Source organism: Alosa alosa, chromosome 9 (assembly GCF_017589495.1).
Source record: "Alosa alosa isolate M-15738 ecotype Scorff River chromosome 9, AALO_Geno_1.1, whole genome shotgun sequence".
Taxonomy (NCBI): domain Eukaryota; kingdom Metazoa; phylum Chordata; class Actinopteri; order Clupeiformes; family Clupeidae; genus Alosa; species Alosa alosa.
In genome coordinates this window covers 20,771,041-20,795,433 of record NC_063197.1, presented here as the reverse complement: position 1 = coordinate 20,795,433, position 24,393 = coordinate 20,771,041, and the positions used below count along the sequence as shown (strand labels likewise).

The 24,393-nt window shown below is 44.1% G+C and overlaps 1 protein-coding gene across 1 annotated transcript in view; it reads right to left on the bottom strand.

Annotated features, from left to right (window-relative positions):
- The window catches only part of cyfip1 (cytoplasmic FMR1 interacting protein 1), a gene marked incomplete in the record, with an annotated part of 53,791 nt that overhangs the window by 18,034 nt on the left and 11,364 nt on the right, over nt 1–24,393 (bottom strand). Inside the window, 19 exon segments of the mRNA XM_048252981.1 lie at nt 1,083–1,282; nt 2,695–2,814; nt 4,236–4,344; nt 4,505–4,581; nt 4,966–5,062; nt 5,386–5,542; nt 6,552–6,705; nt 8,833–8,980; nt 10,481–10,647; nt 11,204–11,329; nt 12,046–12,168; nt 15,304–15,421; nt 18,160–18,251; nt 18,469–18,573; nt 18,957–19,085; nt 19,490–19,586; nt 21,582–21,763; nt 22,346–22,447; nt 23,448–23,525. Coding sequence (XP_048108938.1) covers nt 1,083–1,282; nt 2,695–2,814; nt 4,236–4,344; nt 4,505–4,581; nt 4,966–5,062; nt 5,386–5,542; nt 6,552–6,705; nt 8,833–8,980; nt 10,481–10,647; nt 11,204–11,329; nt 12,046–12,168; nt 15,304–15,421; nt 18,160–18,251; nt 18,469–18,573; nt 18,957–19,085; nt 19,490–19,586; nt 21,582–21,763; nt 22,346–22,447; nt 23,448–23,525 — 2,381 coding nt within the window.

The window sequence follows — 24,393 nt, the reverse complement described above, 5'->3', positions numbered from 1 at the left end:
TCCTAGTTACATAAGTGTGGTGTCTGGCCAGCCGGCATGTTGTCAGATGTAATCCTGGAGAGAAGCAGCCACTGGAGCATCAGGTCTGGCTGAGGCTGTAGCCACCGTATCAAAGTTTTTTTTGCCAAGCTCCAGCATCAGCACCCAGCCAGGACAGCTATATATATATATATTACACACACACCAGGCAGCCATTATGCCCTGGGCACATGGCTCTAATGGTGGAGGCAACCTATTCCTCTGTCCAACCCATCCTTTCTCTCTCTCTCTCTTTTTGTCACATCACCCTTGCTCTCAAACTTTCCCGTGCAGTATACCTTCATGGTTGTCCTCTCTTTCATCTTTTCTCTCTCTCTCTTTGTCACTTCTCTTCTGTTCTTTCTTCCCCCACTTATTACCTCTCTCTCTCTCTCTCGTGTCCTTGGCTCACCTCTGTCTAGCCTTGTCATTTTGGTGGCATATCAGTTTAGAAAATCTGTGGCATCTCATTATCTTCTCTCTCTCATTCTCTCTCTCTCTCTCTCTCTATTTTGGAAGGGGGTGGGGGTGGGTAAATGGGTCAGACTTCTGGCTTGTGCTCCGAAACATAATTGTGTTTGTGGCGGCCCCCACCCCCAAACTCCTCCCCCGGTCGTGCTGGTGACAGGCTGACAAGGAGAGGTGCTCTTCGAAAGGAAGTCTGATTTCTTCCCATTTTGCCTTCTCCCAATTATCTTTCAAATCTTCGCCATAAAAGCCTCAGTTATCTGCCCAGCTTCCATCGTTAGACTGTCTATCTTTGTCTCTTCGATTTTATGGTCAATGAAAAAAAAAAGAACATCTTTTGAGCTGCAGACACTCTGTGGCCATTATTTGCCAATGGTGTGACCTCCGTTAGGTCATAACTACATGATATAAAGGGTTCTTTTCAAAAGAGCACTTCAAAAAAGCAAAAGAGCTCTTCTGGGTGGTTTGGTGCTTTATAGCAGAGCCTTGCAGTTCTATTTAAGCACCCACTCAAGGCGCTCCCTTGGCCTTGAAAAGGGTGAAAGGTCAGGATGTTAAGGTTTGTGTGGAAAAGACGTGTCTGATGACTGGGGCACCTGTTGGTGGAGCCATTGTAGCAGTAGTTGGGCAGGAAGTCGTAGTTCAGCTCCCAGAAGACGTGCAGGGTGATGCGGCCATAGGGGGCGGACACGTTGTGGTTGGCCTCCCGGAACATGGCGTCCATGCTGTCCAGTGTCAGGAACTTGCTCAGGAGCTTATGGGTCATACGGTTTATCTCCAGGAGACCTTCCAGCTCCTGAGAGGCACACAGATACAGTGAGATAGACGCAGTTGGGTCTACATACAACAGTGTGGTAAAAGCGCTCAATCACATTTCATACACATACAGGTCCTGAGAGGCACATGGAGACAATGAGACCGATCCAGGTGTGTGAGCATACAGCAGTACGGTAAACTCACTCAGTCACATCTCTCTCCCCCCCTCCCTCACACACACACACACACACACACACACACACACACACTCACACAAAAGCAAACACAGAGCTCCTGAGAGACACAGGGTCACAATGAGACAGATGCAGTTGTATGTGCATAGTGTAATTCTCTCTCACACACAGCTTGCTGGTTCAGCCATTTAGAAGCTATCAAGGCGCCCTCTAAATGATTTCAGCTCTGAGATGCATTTCAATTGTGTTTTTCAATTGTGTAGATGGGTTTTCATTAAATCCACACCTGCCAGATCAGACTCCATGAAGCAATCACAAGAAAAATATTTCTTTCATCTACCTGACAAAACTTCTGCTTGTAAAGATCAGTTATGATATAAATGTTATATAACATATATTAGCCTGCCAACATCACCCAGATGTAACCCTTATATTCACATTAATTCATATTTATATTAACTCTAACTGGCACATTCATAAACTTCAACGGAAGGTTTTAAGAACATATTGAAATAGAAAATATCTTCCCCATCTGCCTAGTTTACATTATACTGGAGCAGGTGGACCAACCGTCTTTCGAGCTAAACTCAGAGCGGAGTCTGCAGTCCTTCTTGATGAGTGAGTGCCATCTAAAGCTGCCTTATGTTTAAACTCCCTCCACTCATCTACCCACTGAAGCACACACTCTTAAAACGAATGGTTTGAAAACAACACAACTTGCATTGTTTTAAAACCTCTGTACCCAGATAGGGATTTGTTACACAAAATGTGTTGGGAAATAACACAACTTGCGTTGTTTTTTTTAACACATCTCTGTGTCCAGATAGGAACAACACATTTGTTTGAAGAGTGCACTGATGCTGAATATTTGGGATATACATTTGCTGAGGTATAATATAAGCAAATTAAAGTAAGGCATTCCATGCATCATCCTTAGGAAACTGTGCAGTCAGGTGCTTCTCAGTAGGACAGCAGACTTTAAGATGAAGAGAGGGAGCTGGAGCACACTGATAGATACAAATATAATATGAGCCCTTAATGAGAGGCCCCTGGGCAAATCATTGTCTATTAGAAATGCTTGGATTGGAGTCAACTGGGTGACCCTCATTTTTATATTTTCCAATTTAGCTTGCATGCGCCAGGTCAGCAGCATATCAAGAAACGGTGTGTGTGTGTGTGTGTGTGTGTGTGTGTGTGTGTGTGTGTGTGTGTGTGTCTGTGTGTGTGTGTGCGCGTGTGATTGTGCTGCAGCACTCACCATGATGGAGGTGAGGTCCTCACTCTCAAAGCGGCCGATGGCCAGCTCCAGAGACTTGTGGAGTGCGGCGGACAACCTCTGGGTGAGCAACCTGTTCAGGTCAATGGAGCGACCCAGCAGCTAAGGAACAGACAGTCAAATCAGATTGGAGTCTCCCGTGACAGAAAGACAAACAGAGGAAATCAATAGGCATGGAACAGAACCTCATCTGACACATGAACATGGAGACTAGCAGACAGACAGATGAGCAAATACCAAATACAGAGAGACAGAGAGCTGGATATCATGGCAAAAAGATGTCCAGATAAGCACAAACATGGAGACCGATTCAGGGGGTATAGACAGAAACAAACGACAAGGGGAGATGGACACAGGAGAGATCGACAGACAGGGACACAGACACAGCCAGACAAAGACAAGATTCAGACAAGACAAAACAAACACAGAGAGGCAGACAGAGAAACACAGACACAACGACAGACATCAGGGATGAGGGATGCCAGGGGCAGAGCAGCAGGCATGAGCAGACTGACACGCTGGGATTGAGTCAACAAGAGCCAAATAAAAGGAGGACCAGCAACACCTGACAGGACTGAGCTCACAGGGGCTACACAGCCGGAGATGATTGACAGGCGGCCGTGGCTGCACAGGCTTATAAAATGATTATCTAGTCTGAGATAACAAAAATGATGCAATACTCTACAGCTTTCCTATCGTCTTCCCACTTTTCCATTTTTAATATCTTCATTCACAGTAACATTATTGCTATAACACAAGGAGCACTGAAGACTGCAAACAATCCCTTTATTGACACCATTTGATGGACAGGTTTGATTGCACCCCATTACACCTACAGTACACTAAGAGAAGAGGTATACCTAAGTCTGAGATATACCAAAAAATTAACAGCAAGCTGTTCTACAAGACTCCAGACATAATTTATGGTTTCGGAATAATTATACAGAACGCAAGGGAAATTTCTTCAAATAAATAAGGCCTATTAACACTGTATCTACGATGGAATTTATGAATCTAACGTCATATTTCTATGGAAAAACACATCTTGGCACTGAAACTAGTCATCAGTTTACATAATTAAATGGCCATGGGGATTTTTTTTATCAGGGCTTGTTTATGCGATGGCACTGAATCTAATCTCATGCATTTAAATAATGTATATGAACATGGGGAAACTTTTTATCAGGGTTTGTTTGTGTCTTATGAAGACACTTCTAAAATTATTCAATCCATTTACACTGAATCACAGACAGCAATGCGTCTGTGCTATGCAAGTAAAAAAGACAGTGAGACAAAGGCACTATTTGCATGGATACAGATAATCAACACCCATTAGATTTTGCTTTGGCTTAATGCCATATTAGCACCTGGTGGCAAAAAAGCACCTGGTGGCGAAACCAATATAAATTAATAATTTGTTTTGGATAAAAGCGTCGGACAAATGAATTAATGTAAGCTATAAATAAATAAAATAAGTGTCAAGATTCCCTGTCACAGACCCTTTAGTGACAGGTCGTCCTCACCTGGACATGTCTCTGCTTTAGCAGCGTCTCGTAGCGGTTAGACGCTGGCCATGGAATGTTAGCACCTTGGTTTTTACAGTCTGCTCTCAGCCGCTTGTCCAGGAGAAGGCTAGAGCGCGCACACACACACACACACACACACAGGAAAACATTCACAAACAACCACTTAAAATTCTATCCATGCTCGGGGCACAGCACTGTGACAGACTAAACGGATTAACAAAATTAAAAATGTCGGCTAATCAAGCTGAGGTAAAAGTATTGGGTACCTTCCAGCCAGGATTTTGTAGTAGGCGAATATTTGATCGGCAAGTTTGTAAACAAACTGGTCAAAGCAGAGATTGACCTGGGGAAAGGGTCAAGAAAGGGAAGACAACAACAAAGTCTTTCAAAACATGGCCAGAGCTCAAAGGTTCAATTCTTGCCCCGAACTTGAGAAATATCCCACACCATGGATAGCTGCAGATCCCTATTCAGCAAGCAGTTTTATTTCTGAAGAGTCTTATTCATACTTTCCAAAGGAGCTCAGAGAAGAAAAGGCAGAGTTACTAAGAAGGTCTCCATTGTACTCATGTGTGGACATTGTGCCCTTGTCCTTGTCATGCCTCAGTATCTAACATGTGCCACACAGAGACATCTCATGTTCAGTCAACAGTGCCTTTATCAGCAGAAGGTTCATGGAAAGTGAGGCTTGTACAAGGTTGTTGTGCTAAGACTAAGCAGGTCTTACCTCGGCCTCAATCTCATCGTAGAGGAACTGCTTCTTGAACTTGGTCAGGGCATAGTGTGCACTGTCGTTGTAAAGGTCTAGGGGATAGAGCACATACCTGCAGAGAGAGTTAACATTGTCAAGTAAAGCAATCTACACACCCATTCGCACATCACAACACTCGATTTATTTTGGGCCATTTTTGGCCTTTTATTGACAGGTCAGTGGAGTGTAGACAGGACAAAAGTGGGAGAGAGAAGATGGGGTGTGGAATAAAGAAATGACCTCAGGCCAGACTCAAACCTGGGTGTTAGTGGGCACTGAACCCGTAAATGGTATGGGATAATGATGCCCCGACACACATCTCTGCTCACAAGGAACACTGTGTTTCTATGTTGACGCTAGCACAGAACAACTGTCCTGCAGACTGGTGTCACTTACTCCATCATTGACGCCTCCTTGGTGTCCAGGATGTGGTCGGTGAGTATCCAGGGCATGGACATCTCAATGGGGAACTGGATGCGGCGGCCCATGGTGAGCTCCAGGAAGAACTCCCGGAACCACAGCTGGGACAAGTCACAGCACTGCTGAAGGGTCTCTGATGGGACAGTCATGAAAAAGTAATGCATTTACTAAGAAGCGATGCATCTTACCACTCGAGGGGAAGAATGGGTTACAAAATAGTTACAAAAAACAGTCAGGCATTTGTGGACCCCTGCCCCAATAATTGGTCGATAATGAAAAACAAAACAAAAAATCTATGTCCAGATCCTTTTTCTGGACCATCATGTAGAAGGGCTGAGATATGGTGACCCCTTTATTAGGGGTGTGCATTAGCCTAGAAATCTAGACGCACCCTAGCGGCAGCAAATTACATTTGCTTCCAGGGCTAGTCTAGCAACTCTCCGTTGGCTTGTGAGCTCTAAAAATTAAACTTCTATCAGGCCAATCAAATCGTGTATAGAGTCGTTAGGCAGGCTTAACATAATGATTGATGGCAGAGTTGCAACGGTTTGGCTTGAATTCCCTGCTACTTGAAAACAAAGAAGATGGATGTTGCTGTTGGCCAACAGTGTGACCACGAAGTTAAGCTTGTTTTAAGTTGGCAAAAGTTTGAACTAGCCAACTAGCTCCGCTGGTGGGAAAACGCATGGGACTCAGTGCTGTCCTATTGCGTGCAGAGGGAATTTGAAAGACAACCGATATCCCGCCCCTCAGACTGAGCACTGCGAACGGTGAGTGCCCAGACCCTACATTTTACTGTGGGTCTGGCTCGTCAGGCTAGGTGTGCATATAAATAAATAACTTAACATATTCCAATAACCAACAGTGTAATTAACAGTGAGGTGATAGCATAACATACAGTACATAGCATAGAAGTTAGGCTATGCTACCGTGGTTGCACAACTTCCATGATTACGTGCATTCCCGAGTCCAGTCCGACGAATAATGGAAACCTGAAGCAGCTTCTGAGTTGCTCCTGAATTTCATTGGTTGGTAACGTGAGTATTTCCCTTTCAGTAGTGGTGGAAATGAATCAGTGACCACACTGCTGTGGACCTCAGATCCTGCAGCGCCTATTTGCAGAGTGTCTGTGAGGACCTTACCACTGAAGTTGAGCAGGTGCGTGTAAAAGAAGGACTCGCGGTGGAACTTCTCGATGTCAAGGATGGTGGGGCCTTCTAGGCTGCTGCGTAGAGTCTTCTTAGAACCACTCTTGTCTGCTATGAGAGACTCCAGCATGGTCCTCACCATATAAAGCTGCATACAGAAGGAAGAGAAGGGAAGGAAGAAAGGCACAGCAGGAAGGAGAGAGAGAGAGAGAGTGAGAGAGAGAGTGAGAGAGAGAGAGAGAGAGTTAGTTATCAATGGTGGCAGAACGAAGATGAATAATGGAAACAGAAAACGGCAAAATTGGTTATTTTATAGTCCATTCCGGTCTCTAATCAGTTTGTTATTGCACCAATATATTTAATACAGCTTAATAGCTTGCACTCATAGTTGAGTGAATATCAAAATATGAGTAATTTTCATCCCCATGGGATGTTAAACTGTCATCCATGTTGAACACATAACAATGTATCGCTGGGATTGGAGTGTCTGCCCAACACACTTCTAATTCTCTGAAATGAACGATCAGCACTCCATTAATGAGATATCCATGTTAGGTTCACAGAGCTTATGGGGTCTCTCTCTCTTTCTCTCTCTGTACATGAGTGCTCCACCACACAGCCCCGTAATCACATCAAGCCTAAGACCAAATGTAATCACATCAAGCCCAACACCAAACGTTCAATGCCTCTATCCTAAGAGCCTCTGCCTATCGAACAACGTGATCGTGACAACGAGGGCGTGAGTCTCCATGGAGATTTCAGCAGATTAAAAGGAGTTGTTTATTCATCTGTTTATCCGTTTGTCTGTTTATCTCCCCGGCGCCACCAGAACAGGCTCTGACACGCCGGGCCAATGAAACGTGAGAACAGACTGGGGCACCAGTGCACCGGCGAGGGGACCACATGCAGAAATCAATCAGGTGCCCAGCGGAGAGAGTGGACTGAAGCAGCGGCGAGTTGGAAAGCTCTCCCACGTGAATGGTTATTTGTCAGTGGCTCATGTTGTTTAGTCACAATAAATGGCCTAGATTGCTTGGGCCATTGAAACTGTAGGGGTAAACTGGCATTCACCAAATGGAAGTGGGTGGCAAAGGAGGGGTTTTATACGGTTGTGTGTTTTAGTGTGTTTGTGAAAATACTAGTGCTGAATTTCACAGCTATAATACCATAGCACAAACGTATTCCTGTTCTTTGCTGCAAGACTAAACAGGACGTCCTGTCTCTTTCTCATTACTAGATGCAGGGGAATTATTGTAAACACAATTACAATCCGTGCCAGGAGCTTTTTTCTCAAAGTGAATAGCGATGAATAATACCCTTGAGAAAGATGTTTATGAGAGGCACTGATGATGGAGAGAGAACAAGGACAACAAAACAAACAGTGTTGAGTCAGAGCTCATTCTTTACCATCAATAGCTCTCTGGCCACCTTCTGATAATAACGCCTTGAGGAACTTTAATAAGATACCTTAACAAAACATTTCCCTTCAATTCTGACAAAATGGAAAAATCAATAAATGCATGAATAATGAAAAAAAAAAATCAACCTTGGATACTTGCAAGTCTAAAAAGCTACATTCATAGAAAACAGATTGATAGCCACATGTCCTTGTGTGTATTCCAGGCCCATTAGAATACTTTGGAGGCACATCTCGGTGAGGTAGAGGAGATTGTTTTTTAATGTCAAATGTCAAGAAATGATTTCTGAGAATACCACACAAACTTTGGACTGTATCCTTGAGTCATTCCATACAAGTTATGTGAGCATATACTGTAAGTGATTTGAAAACAGCCCATCATCAAGGGCTCTGTATAGCTGTCAGAACAAAACCAACACATATTACTCCACACAGCACTGATCCAAGCTTTGATCCTTCCTCTCTGAAGTCTACATCCTCATCCCTTTACATGTCAGTTTGTGAACTACATATGACAACTTACTGCATGTGAAAATAAATGTTCAAAGAACCTTGCTTGGTGCAAAATATATGTTCCCTCAAGTCTCAAAAAAACTAAAAGCAATAACATTAGCTGAAATAAACAAATAAGCTAAATCAACCCAACTGCACCCTCCACTCTTCAAGATTGGCTGCTTTACCGCATAACCTGGCTGCACTTCCAAAAACACCTCAGTAATGAATTCGGTAAGCCGGCAAGACCAAAAAAACACTGAAGTGTGAAATAAGGCTAGTGGCTGAAGCTAACTATCTAACCGTGGCCAGGGACCTATAGCAGACAGGATTTCGAGGCTTAGGAGGAGCAGACAGAGCTGGTACCTGGGTGCTGGAGGGCCCGACGGCGCGGCGGGGAACCTTGATGTCGAAGCCGCCCTTGGGGTCCTTCTCTCCACGGAGTGCCGGGTCGTTGTGAGGCTCGCGGCCTGTCTCCCAGTCACAGATGGTCTTGCGTATGGCCTGGAGAACACTGGAGGAGTGGAGGAGACAAGTAAAAACAGCCGATTAAAAAAACAGACACGTACACTCATCAGAATCAGAATCAGAATCAGCTCATTACTCTCATTGCTCTTTAGTAACAACTGTAAAACGCTGCTCATTTTTAAGCTACATTTAAATGCAAAAGAATAAAATTGAGGGGGGAAAAACACATATAAATGACAAGCACATATAACTCTCCTCCATATGTATGTATGTTTATGATAACCTCTCTCTGTAGAAAAGCACCAGATTAAAAACACCCCCAGAATAACAGGCACCCATTACACTCCTTTTCATGGACGTCTATGAGAAACCCACTCACAGTATCTAGTCAGGCCTGAATGAAGACACCAGATTAAAAAAAAAACCCTGAATCACCGCCTCTGGTTGATTACTCTCCTCCCCATGGATGTCTAGGACAATCTCACTCACTCACTCTCTCCCAGTATCAGTCAGGCCTGAAACACTGTTCTCCAAGGTTACGGAGACACAGCTGGAGACACTGGACTGCTTTCAGGAAAGTTATTGAATGAAATGATGGTTTGACAGCCTTTAGTTTCCCCAGTACACATAAGGACTCTCACTAAGAAACTCTATCTCTCATGCTGCTCTCAACATGAGTGCCTTCATCTCTTCCCACAATGCTAATCTCCCAGACACTGGCACAAACATGGATATCAAAAACACCGCTGACACAGCTCTAGTGAAAGCTGCAATTTTCCCTTCAATGTGTTCACCATAAGGTGACACTCCTGACAGGCGCCACGGACTACTGAGGTAAAATCCATCACCAACCATCACTAATAACCCTGTTTCTTACAGCTTTTCGTGCTGTTTTTGCAATTTACCATTGATTGTAATAATTTCCCTAGCACAGGGGTGGGCAACTAATTTCCCCAAGGGGCCACATGACAAACTGGGACTGTTGCTGCGCATCGGGGTCCGGTTCGCCCTGTCGGGACTTATTTTCCCAATAATGACCGGCGCTCTATACATTATCCCTTACATAATGATCAGCGTTCTGACCATGTCTCTTTACATTTATTTGTTACCATTTCGTTGTGGCTTTGCTGAGAACCAAATAGTTCACAACACACGCTGAACTTGAATCAAACGTTCTTTAGAACACAGCTGATCAACTGTCTGCCTTCACTTTTTTGAATGAAAATTCGTTGCCATTGACAGCGGTCATTATTTCAGAGGTCCTTAGACGAAAATAATGACCGGTACTGGAGAATCCCATTCAAATCAATGGAGCGTTCTACTTGCATTGTGAAGAGCCGTATAATAAGAAGAAAGAAAAGGAATTCAACCACGTAATGTAAACTTGGACGACACTAAGAAATATGAATTAGTGCAATCATCCATTAATGACAGCCCGAAATGAACAATAGCATGCAGAGGTATAAAGATCGATGAGGTTAATTCCTCCTAGTCGAAAACCTCATTCCGGTTCCTGGTTTAGCTTGGCGTGTATCATGTGCCTTACCTCTGGATGACGTTCTTCTTCTTCTTGATGGCCTGTCGCAGCGGCTCGCGCAGGGTGATCTGGGCGAAGTCCTGCAGGGCGGAGTAGATGGTGTGGCGGATGGCGTGGTTGAAAACGCTCTCCATGCGTCCCATCAGCACCTGCAGGCCCTTGATCATGGCCATCACCTGCACACACCAGATCAGGATCAGAGGAAAGCAGAAACTCCACAATGCACAGGACCAATCTCCACGGTCATGAATCAAATGTCAAAGCACCCAGCTGCATCCTATCTCCTCTCATCCACACTGAATATACCCAACCCTTTACCATGGACCTTATCCACTCCACAGAGCACCACTAACAGCCAGCATCAGAGGAGTACCTGGCTCAGACCCCTACCCAACAATGCCATCAACCACCAAACATGAAACAATGTCAAATGGCATGTTGGTGGAGGGCTTGTTCTCTCACTAAAGGAGAAAGGGTGTGCGTAGGAACATTCAGCCATTAATCACTACTGTGTTCAGGGTCATGTGTATAGTGTACTATACTACACTGACTAAGATGCAACCTGCAGGACCGCTGCTGTGGGGTGCGGCATTAAAATAAAAGGACACTATTGAATACATAGCCAGAAACCACCTGCAATGCCTTCACAAACTACCATTAGGTCGCAGACCACCAGTTAAAAACCCCTGGGGCAGATGGAAGAGAGGGCAGTGATTCCAAAGCAGGACTGACCTCCACCAGGGCAAACTTCTCCTCAGTGGTGTAGTTGTATCTTGTGGCTCGTTCATACTCCTCAGCATTGTCAGGGCATTCTTTGTTGGAGTATTTGTCCGTGGGGTGCACCAGTTTCCAGGAGTACTACAGAAGAGATCAGTTTTAAATATATCAATTCAGGATGTACATGGCCTTTTTAAATCATTTCACAGTCAATGTCCTACAATGTCCTACAAGACATTCAAAAGTAATAAAAACAAAATAACATTAAACCTAATTGTTAACATTGCAAAAATATCAACTATGCAATCACTAGAGCCAACATAATTAGAAATATCCACAAAACATCTCAAATTTTATATTTTCCTCCTCAGATGCCATTTTCTAGGGAAAAGAATTACCAGAGATTCTGGTATGGCTGCAAAACAACAACAAACCCAGAATGGCTTTCAATAAAGTTTAATGTGAATTGAGCAACATCCAAAAGTCCTCAAGGGTACACTGTATGACCTTTGCAGCCCCCAGGCAAACTTCTGTTACTTTTTTATTAGTTTAAACTGAAGTTTATTAGCCCAGAAATCTAGACGCACCCTAGCGGCAGCAAATTTAATTTGCTGCCCGGGCTAGTCTAGCAACTCTCTGTTGGCTTGCGAGCTGGAAAAGTTAAGCTTCAATAAGGCCAACTATTGCGTGCAGAGGGAATTTGAAAGACAACCGATTATCCCACCCCTCGGACTGAGCACTGCGAGCGGTGAGTCCCCAGACCCTACATTTTAATGTGGGTCTGGCTCGTCAGGCTAGAAGTTTATTAGTTTAGAGTGAAGTTCAGGTTATGTGAGGGGGGTGGTGTGGGCACTCACCACCTCCATGACGTGGGCGCTCCACTGGGACAGCAGCTGCAGGCCCTGCAGGGCCAAGTCAAACAGCTTCCGGTACTCACTATCTGTCTTTTGGGCATCCTGACGCCCCGAACCGGTCACCACCTGGACAGGAGAGAGGACCGGACAGGGATGGAGGGGGTGAGGGGTAAGGAAAGAGAGGCATGAAGAGAGGGGAGAGAGAGAGAGAGAGAAATGAAGAGCGAGAGAGAAAAGAGGGAGAGAGAGATGATGGAGTGAGAAAAAGACAGGTTTGAGTGAGGGGGAGCCAGGGGTCAAACAGATGAAAGAGGAGAGAGAAAGAACATTTTAATATCTCCACTGAATAACAAAAGCCAATTCTAGATCATTGCCATAACAGACAAAAGGCCCATCAGCCTTTACCCTCCTTGCAGGACAATACATGGAATAATTCTGAATTGTTTGATGAAGTGATTGGCTAGGGTTTGATAGCTGCACCACTCATGGCACTGAGAAAGCAGTGAATACAACAACTGCAGACATAATGATAGTTGATGAATATGTGCAAAACCAGCGGGCCAATCACTTCTGAACAAACGGTTCACTCTGGCCAAAATGACTAGGCTGCTCACACAGATTTTGTAATAGGTTCATTTTGGTCTGCCAAGTACTTACAAAATGTATATCTTTCCACATAACTTGGCTAGACACCTTTTGAAAAAGAAAGGGAAGCTCTAAAACTCTCTTAGTGGTGATCAGACTGCTGTACTCGCTTCAGCTAATGAAGTTCATATAACACTCTTCTTTCTATGCCTGACAATAAAATCCAAATTGGACACAAAGGAGAACCAAGATTGTATGTTCTGAGATGACTGATTATACAGCCTGGGAAATAACGGGTCATTTTTTTTTTTAATTAAATAGATAATGGCCCCAATGCTGCTTATTGGAAGATAAGTCTGAAGTTTTGAAATGCATCGGTCATCAGTTCCATCGATATGTTTTGCAACAATAAGGTTGCAAAAGTCTTAGGAAAGCTCTTTGCTTTTACCCATCATGAGATCCTTGTGTGACACATTGGTGACGAAAAACCTTTTATAGCCCATCAATATGTACTAACCCAGCTTATATTAATTTGCACAGATAAGAGGGATAATTACTCTCTGTGTACTGCTTTTTCTTAGCGTGTTCAATACTTTGTTTCCTCTGTCATTCCACTTTATTACACATAACTGTACTTATGGACTTTAATGTTTGGATTTTTTTTTTATATGTGTGGATTATCCGAGTTAATACTAATTTCTGAAAATTTCATGCGAATAGCCTCACTGGAAGTATACTTACTGAAAAAAAATGTTGAAGTATTGTTGAATATGGGCTTGGATCCACACATTTATACAATACAAATCTACAGTGCAGTAGTGACCTCAGCATCTGACTTTGTATGTTTGTATGCCTGTGGGAAATTTCATTCACACCACAGACCTGACAGCTCAGACCGGTTTGGGGAGATTAAAACACTTTTCCGATGATGACTCACATTACTGAGGCAAGCTGTCAGTCAGATGACTGCACTTCTGATATGATCACAGAGTAAAACAATACAATAAGTCTCAGAGCAGCTTATGGACTGAATGAGTCATTACTCATTCAGTTAAATCCACTGACATTCCATTACCCATTAACAACATCCATTATGAATTTGAACCTATTTGAACTCATGTCTAATCCAGATCTCCTAACACTTGATTTGACAGCAAATTGGGGTTGTGGTGTCACGAAAGCTGGCCCTGAACTGGCTCAGATCTGGACTACACTAGTTTCAAAGTCTTTTGCTATCTGACTCAACTCTTCCCTGCTATCTGTCAACAAAACTCCACTGTTATGAGAAATGTGCCTGGAACAAATATGAATATTCGTTCAGTCTTAATGAGCGCATATGGTGAAGTGGCTCTGTGAGGGTCAGGACAAGGCATAATGGCGGGGGAAGCAGAGTCATCATCGCTCATTAACACCACCAACACAATCAGGCACCGTGCCCAGCTCACCATCCTCCCATTCAGCAGAGCCAGGGCACACTCATTACAAGTAATTGGGATATTTGGCTTTCTGGATGTTAAGAGAGTCAGACAGAAACACAATGGCATCTGTGGCTCCAGAAGGGCAACATTCAGTGTAGCGTATGTTTATAACTGATATCTTGGCCACCCAAACAGGCTGAAACTCTATGCACTCTAACGAAGATGTAGTAAACATCGAATTGGTTGAAAGTCATTTATTGCTGTGCACCTACAGTATGCATTAAAACTCAGAAATAAGTAAACATCTGTGTTGCTCCAGCGATGCTCTTTTACTAGGCTGAATCTTTCTTCATCTTTAGCCCTATTCGGACGGGATTCGTTTTACGTTGGGACGTGGGGTAAAATTATTTTACCACAGGACGTCTGTAATATAAATGGCCAATTCACACGGGACTAAGAAACTTTTCTATTTTACCAGAAGTTGGGAGGGGTAACTCAATTTACGCACTGCTGTCACCTCCCTGTTGCCATGTTCATACATGCAACATGGCCTGAGTAATGTTTACTCATTAGTTCAGTGTCAATTTCATGTCTATTTGTTATATGCTCAATATGTCAAGGACAACTGTAGGCTGCAACGAAATGTTTGTGGGGAGCCTCGGATATTCTACAGGCTACAGCTAAAAACATATCGCATAAATTCACCCTCCTTGTCGATTACATTGGTAGGCTATACTTAATAATAATTACTTTACCCCACGTCCCCACGTAAAACTAATCCCGTCCGAATATGGCTTTAGTAGAATCTATTATAACAGATGGTATATACCAGACAGACACGCAACTGTTTTAAAGCGCTCCATTCACAGAGCTTAGCAACAGTGGAGACTGGTCTGACTTTTTCTAATGTGATTGCCACCATCACGCCTGGTGTAACGAGTTGCATTGATTACAGTGGAAACTAATTGCTGCAGCATACACTTCGCAAATGGAATGCTTCAGTTGCGCCTCCGTGTAGCCTGGCATATGTAAGGCACCCACTCATGTCAAGTCATCATGCTCGTTTCAATGCACATCAGTGCACAAAATTAACATCTAGACAATGTTGTGACAATTAAAGAGAGTCATTTACAGAGGGTTGTGTGCTCTGCGTGTGTGTGTGATCAGACGGTGTGTGCTCTGCGTGTATGTAACGTTTGTGTGTGTGTGTGTGTGTGTGTGTGTGTGTGTGTGTGTGCGCATGTGCAAATATGTATACCTCGCTGTTGCTGTAGCAGGCCAGCTCAGAGATAAAGCGCATATGATCCTCTCGGATCTGGATCATCTGCTCACAGATATTGTACTGTGGGCTGCTGCCTACAGATGTACACGACCACCTAAAGGACAAAAACAGACACATTACAAAAAAAAGAAAGGAAGAAGTGTAATGAAAAGGCGATGAGGGGGGAACAGGGGCTCATGGAGGCAGACGTTAAGTGGGAAGAGGTGACAAAATGAAAGTGTAAAATAGGGTGGTTCACAAAATTAATTTTCACCAAATTTTGGCAGATCGCGTTTTGTCTTGTTCCAATTGGCATTGTAAGCATCTGTACCAAAAATGGAGTCAATTGCTGGATATTTAGGGGTGGCACACTTTTTCACAATATTGACACACACACACAATACATGATGTATTGGTATCCGGATAAAACCATTGCAGATGCTGCATTGAAGAGCATTGGATGACATTTGTGGTATCTGTCAGAAGAACTCGTCGCCCTGGCATTTTTTGATGCTCAGCTCACCACCATTGGTGGTGGTTAGTGAGGTCCCCCCTTCCCTATGAAGCGCTTTGAGTGTTGAGAAAAGTGCTAAATAAATGTAACGTGTTGTTGTTGTTGTGTTGATGTTGAAGAAAAAAAATCTTGAAAGACGCCCTGGGAAGATGCTCAAAGACTTGATGCCAAGTCTTTCTTCCACAAGAGCAGTACTACCATCTCTAGCCTCGTCACTCGCTGCTCAATCCACTTCTTTGAGGTTCTTACTAAAGGCCAAATGGATGGCAGAAGTAACCCTGATGTGAGGTCCATTCCCACAGATGAGAATCTGCGTCAAAAAGTTTATTCCTTGAAGGTCATCAACGACAGCGCAGAGAGAGGCATTGGCCTTATTAAACGCTGTCAACAATCTGTGCGAAACGAAGACCAAAAGTAATTTTTGCTCCGTGTTGTGCAAGGACACAGAGATAAAGTATCAAAAAGAACAAACTCATACAGCGAATAGTGTTTGAACTGTTCTAATGTTCTTACTCATTTAGTATAAGTACAGGGAGAGATTATTAATGATCATGCATTTTTAGGTTGAGCAATTGTGAAAAAATGTGCCACCCTTTACTGGCGTCCTATTGGCTCAATTTTTGGTACAGATGTTCAAAATGTCAATAGGAACAAGGCAAAAAGCGATCTGGCAAAATTGGCAAAATGCGATCTGGCAAAATTGGGAAAACTTTTACTCATACCATTATATTGTGAACCACCCTAGTGTGCAAGGAGGACCAAGAGTGATAAGATCAGTCCCATCATCCCCTGCCCAGTGTGATAGTCAGTGAGTGTGAAGCCGGTCCAACCCCAGAATGGACGGCTGCTGTCTGGATAGTGAGTACAGGGGCTTTCTCTCCGCCACCTCAATCTTCTGCTAGTCTGATTACTTCTTTCCAGCAGGTACTACAGAGGGAGGAAGTGGATGGCAGCTGATTGCCAATATTTTCCAAAGCCTCAGTTCCCCATATCATAATGCTTACTATCACTTAATGTTCCTGCAGAGAATATAGAGCAGAGGATCTGGCAGAAACTAGTTTTGAAGTGAATGTAGCCAGATACCAGCCAGTTGGTACAGAGCTGGTAGATCAGTTCATATCAGAAGAAGATCAATACTGTGGTTCCATGATCAAGATTTATACTGTGGTTCCCCACATCACATTACAAAGAATTTAGAAGTGAGTTCCTTATAGCAACTTGTACGATAACAAGATGTACCGCAGAGCGGTATAAAATATGACCGCCGCCCAGTCCAGCACATTTTTTCCACAAAAAGAAATCACGCTGAAAGGCCTATATGATTCTAACTGTCTCACTAAATTGCATTATCCACACTCAATTCTCACTGGTATCTGCTAGACAACAAGTACCAAAACATGATTAGTTCATAGATTTCACATGTAAAATTAATTTTATACAACCCCACCTCCATCTTGCCTGTTCATAATTCTGAGAAATTCTTGATTGTTTGTGTTATGTTATGTGTGTGGGTGTGTGTGTGTGTCTGTGTGTGTGTGTGTGCGTGCTTGTGTGTGTGCATGCATTCGGACGGTGTCATAATGATCCTACACTTTTAATTTCGTGCAGTTTTGACCTTGTCAGCCAGAGATATTGTGATGAAAACAGATATTGCTTTTTAATTTTTAACTAGGTGGCGCTATACATGAAATAAGTGGTAATGGGATGGGTTGACATGCCCCCTTAAGACCAACATACATAAAAAAGGTGGACCTCCTAGGCCCTACGGTTCTCGAGATATTCACAGAAAACTGTCTCCGGCCACCTACAGGCCAGTTGGTGTATAGTAACAAATTAATTTATTGTGTGGCCCCCCATGAACGGAATTCCACAAAACTTGGCGTGGATACAGAGGGTGTCATAATGATCCTACACTTCCAATTTCGTGCAGTTTTGACTATGTTAGGTCACAGATACCTTCAATTACAACACCTCATTTTTACTTTTTTGTGTTTAACTAGGTGGCGCTATACATGAAATGAGACCCCTTGAGATCAACATACAAAAAAAAACCCTACGGTTTTCGAGATATTCACAGAAAACTGTGTCTGCCCTACCCTCCTTTCGGGGGGTCCAGTCCAGCGGGGGGGCTACAGATCAAAACGATGGTTCCATGCTATCCATGTGGGGTTACATGCCCACCAAGTTTCGTGTACCCCGAAAAAAAAAAAAAAAATCTGACTAAACCTTCAGCTTCGCTGCGCGGCGGTCATAATGAGCACAGCCAAGCTGTTAGATTAATGTCAGATCAGAAGCACATCTGTTCCATCATCATATTGCCGCAGTGTCTCGGAGCGCACCTGGATTTGTTCTCCTCGAAGTGAGCGCTGGTCTTGATGTACCTGGACAGCTCAATCTGCATATCTCCAAACAGCGGCACAACCTGCAGTTGCTGGAATCATCATGAAAAATAGAGCCAAAGTAAGCTTGAGCAAAGAACACATGGAACACATTGTGCGTGTGTGTGTGCGTGTGTATGCAAGTGTGTGCGTGGGTGGGTGCATGTGTTAATTATGCTATTGACTGTAATTACTTGACGATTCATCCAGTTAACAACTGTTTACACCACTCACGCTCACACTCACACTTACACTCACACTCACACAAACCTTGAAAAACTTGTCAATCTTGGTGAGGTTGATTCGCTTCTTAGCATCCAGCTTGTAGATGTTGCTGTTGCTCCCGTCCATCAGATACAAACCAAAGCCCATTACCTAGAAGAGAGCAACCGTGAAGGCAACTGGCGATTTCAGACTCAAAGAACTCCGCTCTACATGCTAGAACTCCGCTCTACATGCTAGAACTCCGCTCTACATGCTAGAACTCCGCTCTACATGCTAGAACTCCGCTCTACATGCTAGAACAGGCTGTGTTAGCTTAAATCTTTGCACACTTCCAATCCAATCTCTCCACTTGTCTTTTCCCACTGACTGGTATAACTACTTCTAAACAAGACATGCTTCCAGTGAGGTTTACTGACTATAGCAGATAAGAGACCAAACCTGTACTGGGGTCAACTACAGACAAACAGACTTACCACGCAAATAAGAGACAGAGCGAGAGAGAGAGAGCGACACTCTGATATGAGAGCGCTCACCTTGAGGAGCATGTGCTTCTCGCTGGGGGTCAGGTACATCTTGTTCTCGTAGTAGTCAGCGCACAGGTTGACAATGTCGGCCAGGAGCTCCTCGTAGCCGTTGATGACCTCAAGCTGCTGCTGCAGAGACTGGGGCACACATGAAGGGAGTTAGCATTGCCGGTGTGGCCCGAGCAACTCACTGGGGGAGAGCATGGCAGAGGGGACAGGCTGAGGCTGATGAAGCACAGACTCCCTCCAGTCAGCAGGGAGGCCCAGGAGAAGTGGCATAAGCATAGTCTGGCTGATTAAGCTGTTAAAAGTGCAGTGTGACGCAGCAAGAAAGTGAGTGAGAGTGTTTTGTAAGATGTTAAGAACAACTCTGTTTTTCTTAAAAAAAAAACATATGGTGCCTGTTGATACACAGCAATCTGCCACTTTGTGAAGGCCTTTGTGATGTGCTGTATATGTCCTTGTCAATGCATTTAATAGTGTTAGTGGGTAGCTAATGATGTCCTGTGATGCAATGCTGTGTGTTGTGTTTACGTGCACACCTGGGTGATCTTGTTGTGATTGGCCAGGAACATGGAAAGGTTCTGCGACTCCTGGATGGACGAAGGCTCGGACATTTTCCTGAGGAACTGGGCAGCTCTGTTAGACAAAGAAAATAAAGGCTTTAGTAATAATGTCCAAACATAAAAAAAACCTCTGATTATTTAAAGAGATATAGGGTGATAAGTGGGATAACGGCCTTCAGGGTGTCCTGTTATTCGGATTAATGGACTTGGGCAGAGGAGTTCTCTGCCTCCCCCCTCGTCCATTAATTCCGTATAACAGGACACCTCGAAGGCCGTTATCCCTTACATGACGGACATAACAGCAAGATAATGGCCACTCATCATGAGTCAGACCACTTAATTTATCAGATTCAGAAAATTGAACCAGAAATAACTGTGTTCCAACACACTGACTATGCCTAAAAACAGAGCATTGTGAGCATATGACCAACTGAGTGGATGCTACATGAATACCCCAGCTAACCCCTCACCCTCCATTCAGTTGAGTAAGACTGTGAAAGAGACAAATACAGCAAGAGAGAGAGAGCTCTTGGCTCTTCGGGCAGCCAAAAACAGGGGAAGAGAATGGAAAAAAGTAATTGAGGAGGAGATGGAAGAGGCATGTGTGTGTGTGCTGGTTTGTGTCTCTGTGTGTGCGTGTGTGTGTGACGGGGTGTGGGGTGTGCTGCCAGGACCAATTCTGAGGCTGTGTGATCTGTTGCCCTCACTGATGTCAGCTGGAGCGGCTCTCCGCTCTGCTCCTCACAGCCAGGGTAAGGCTGGGAATCGCACAAACCTGAAACATTGATAAGCTACCACAGCAGAAAACAACACGTCACCAGCTCCAACTTTAAACCCAACCTCAACCCCCCCCCTCTCTCTCTCTCTCAGGATCCAACAGTTACATAAAATGCATGCGCACGCATGCACTCTGGCACAAACGTGTGTACACACACACAAACTCACACACACACAAACACACAATGATCAAAGATTGACACAATAAAACACAACAGATCACCCTGCATACACGGACTACAGACCAGCACAAAGGGCTGTGGGTGTGTGAGCGTAGAGGACAGCTGCAGACCCTACATTGGACCCTACAGGAACGCGCGCACACGCACACACACACACACACACACACACACTTGAGATTTCCAGCAGGCTTTCTCTACTCTCACAAGAAGAAGTAGAAGATATCATAAGTCTTCAGACATCGTTTCCAATCTGCAGAAGTAGGCTCACACACACACACACACACACACACAGAGACACACGCACACTTGAGATTTCCAGCAGGCTTTCTCTACTCTCACAAGAAAAAGTAGAAGATATCATAAGTCTTCAGACATCGTTTCCAATCCACAGAAGTAGGCTCAGCTACCGTCATGCTTATTTTATTTCTACTGCCGTGAGCCTCGGCTGATGGATATGGTGTTTATCATAATAATAATACGTGCTCAGCGCTCTTTTATCTCCACTCTGCACACCTGCGACAGACGCATTAAACCCAGCGAGGGGAAACTGTGCACATACAGAGATGATGCGATATCTGACAAGGGAGCAGGGAGGGGGGATTTGGCTCCATACTGCCATCTACTGTCCGCTTGGTGAAGTGTGAGAGAGGGAGTGTAGATGCTGTGACTTGGGGGATTTCTCACAGTAGTCGTTTGACATGGCTGATCATGCTAACACAGCTTAATTGAGTCAACATACTTGACCCAATCATCCAACGTGCCCAGGGACATCTCATTATCTGGGTATCCTGGGGCTGGTCTGACTAATGGCATAATTGCATATATTGAAGGTCATGTGACTGTGACTGTGACTGTGTGTGTGTATGTGTGTGTGTGTGTGTGTAAACAGATGTTTGTGTGTGAGTCAAACGGTGTGTCAAAGTCTGTCAATGTATATCTGTGTTCAAGTACGTTTGTGTGTTGTGTGTGTTGTATACCGTTTGTAAACAGATGTACAGTTGTATACTGTTTATAAACAGATGTTTGTGTTTGAGTCAAACGGTGTGTCAAAGTCTGTCAATGTATACCTGTGTTCAAGTACGTTTGTGAGTGTAGTGTGTGTTGCATACCGTTTGTAGGCGGAGTGGTCATTCTTGACACTGCACTTCATGTTCTTGAGCTCGTCCAGCACGGCGAACATGTTGATGAACTTGCCCAGCGTAAGCAGGTAGGCTTCCGACACAAAGTCCTTCCTTCGCTCTGCATGGCACAGGCGCCTAACCTCCCCACAGAAGCGGTCAATGGCTGTGCGCTGGGGGTCAAGAGGGTGGGGAGTCGTCAGATGTGTCTGTGCGTGTGTGTGTGTGTGTGGGTGTGTGTGTGTGGTGTGGATGGGAACAAAAGCATCTACAAGCTGGACGCCGAGAAGCAAATCAATCTCAACAAGACTGACAAGTTTTTCAAGGTTTGTCTAATGTGTGTGTCTGTATATGTGTGTGTGGGTGGGTGTGTGGTGTGGTGTGTGGTGTGGTGTGTGTGTGTGTGTTTTCATGTGTGTATTAAACATAAAGCTCTGAACCTGAGTAAATTCATCTTGTCAGAGGTGAGAAACCTCAGGGAAGTGAGAGTGTGTGAGTATGCTCTTCCTGCAGAGTTACATCTTGCTGCATACACAAATGTGTTAACTGGATGTGCTCAATGTGTGTGTGAACGCTCTTGTTTCACATTTAGGCACCAGTGCATACTGAAATGTGTTCCTTTGGAAGTAAATTGTGTGAGAAAGCTCTCATTGCACAATTAAGCTTCCTTGCATACTTAAATGTGTTGCCTGGATGCACATATATAAGAATGCTCTTCTTGCATACTTAAGCACCAGTGCATGCGTCTGTGTTACCTGGAAGTACATAAAGTTCATGAGCTTGGTGACTTCGGGCTCCAGAACCTCAACGGTCTTCTCGTAGATCTCTACCCTATTGGGTTGTTCATTGCACTTGACCTGCCAGGGGGAAAGGTCAAAGGTTATGAAGCAGACTAAAATTAAGAAAAGGCTATAGTGGATGAAGACATCAAATGGTCTTATAAAGATGAATATATTATGAGCGCTTCTTTAATGTGTCAGTTCTTGAAATGGCTTCTTAGGAAGAGAGTATGAGAATGTCTGCGAGTCCTTATTTAGGTGTGTGTGTGTGTATTTGTGTGATTTCGAAAGTGGGTGCAAAGTCTGCGAGTTTTGAGACATGCTGACAAATGTGTGATAGTTTGTGTGTGTGTGTGTGTGTAGAAATGGTAAAAAGTGTAAATGTTTATGCACAACAGTGACTGTCACTATGTGAGAGAGTGTCCAACTGTGACCGTGTGAGCGTAGTTAGAAAAGTAATGTGAACCCATGCTAAAGTTGACTAAAAAAAGATGAATAAAAAAAATCATTAAAAGAGCTCCACATCATCACATACCCTTCACCATACCTAGAGATTGGCATGGGGTACTTTCCATAAGATCATTTCTTAATGCAAATCAAACCAGCTATTAGGCTAACTGAAATAAAAATTTGCCAAACTCTAGTTATGGTGAAGGGTATGTGATGATGTGGGGCTATTTTAGGCCAAGGGAACTTTATCAGGAGGCAAAGCCTCCTGTATCCATGAAATAACTGGCCTTTAAAAATAAAAATCTGCCTGCCTCTATGGGAATTTAACATAGGGGTGTGTATACTTATTCATTCACAAAGAAAATTGGTGTCCTTAAGGTTGGATTTTTCCTCATTGTTTTAATTAAGGCATTAAGATCAATTTCCAAAAGAGAATTTTTTTTATTCCTCCCACATACTTTTTCATGACACTGTATGTGAATATGATATGGAGACAATGGGACATGGGTCTGAGCTCACTGTAGGTGTGTGAGTCCGTGTAAATGTATGCATGTCTGTCCATGTGCGTGTATGCATCTATATATGCACGTGTGTGTGTGTGTGTGTGTGTGTGTGTGTGTCTACCTACCTGTGGGATGGCTCTTGAGCAGCTCCTCCAGGTGTAAAGCATGACGGCATACCCCTGCCCCTCCTCCAGCATCTCATTCTAAACACACACACACACACAGAATCAGCCTCCTGAGCCTCTAGCAGTCTGTTCATGTTCTGTTCAGGCTTCAAGTTGTCTTAGCGTACATTGTATTAATACAGCAGCCACACGTGGTACAACATGGTATTACAAGAGAGCCAGTCTGGAGTTAGTTGGTTTGCATGCATGCTTCATCTCAATAACAGGCGTTCATATTATGTTTTGGTAATCTTGGATGTGGTAATCTTTGGATGTTTTAAACAAAAACAAACCACCACATATCACCTTTAAATGTACCAATGATTTGGCAAAATGAACAGTTAAATTAACAACATGCATGAATGCATTGCACACACACACACACACACACACACACACACACAAATGCAAACAACATACACGAACAGATACACACAACCGTGCCCCAGCAGTCTCTGTGCAGTGACATGCTAAACGCTTGAGTGGGCCGGGCTCCCTCGCTCTACATTCGGAGTGCCGTTTGATCCGGGCCCACCGCCTCTTAGGTGGCAATTACCCGTCGCTAATGGAGCACAGAGCGACTCTATTCCGCCACACTAACCCCGCTAAAGCACCCATTCATCACTGGGCCTCTCTTGGAGCCCCCGCAGTCCCCTGGCCTTGGTCCTCCGCTCAGGCTGACAGGCAGGACAATGTCCCTTTTCCTCCGGCCCTCCTGATGCCATTGAAACCCCCGCGACAAGCCCCTTGGCATGGCAGCTTGTGTGCCCGGGTTCTGGTGAGCTATTGTTTGTGCTCAGGAAATGAGGTGTTTATGGACTCCCGGCCCTTAAGAGTGGGGTAAATTAACAAGTACCAGTATGTGGTGGATCACCCCAAATCACCCAAGAGAGAAGGGTGGGGGGGG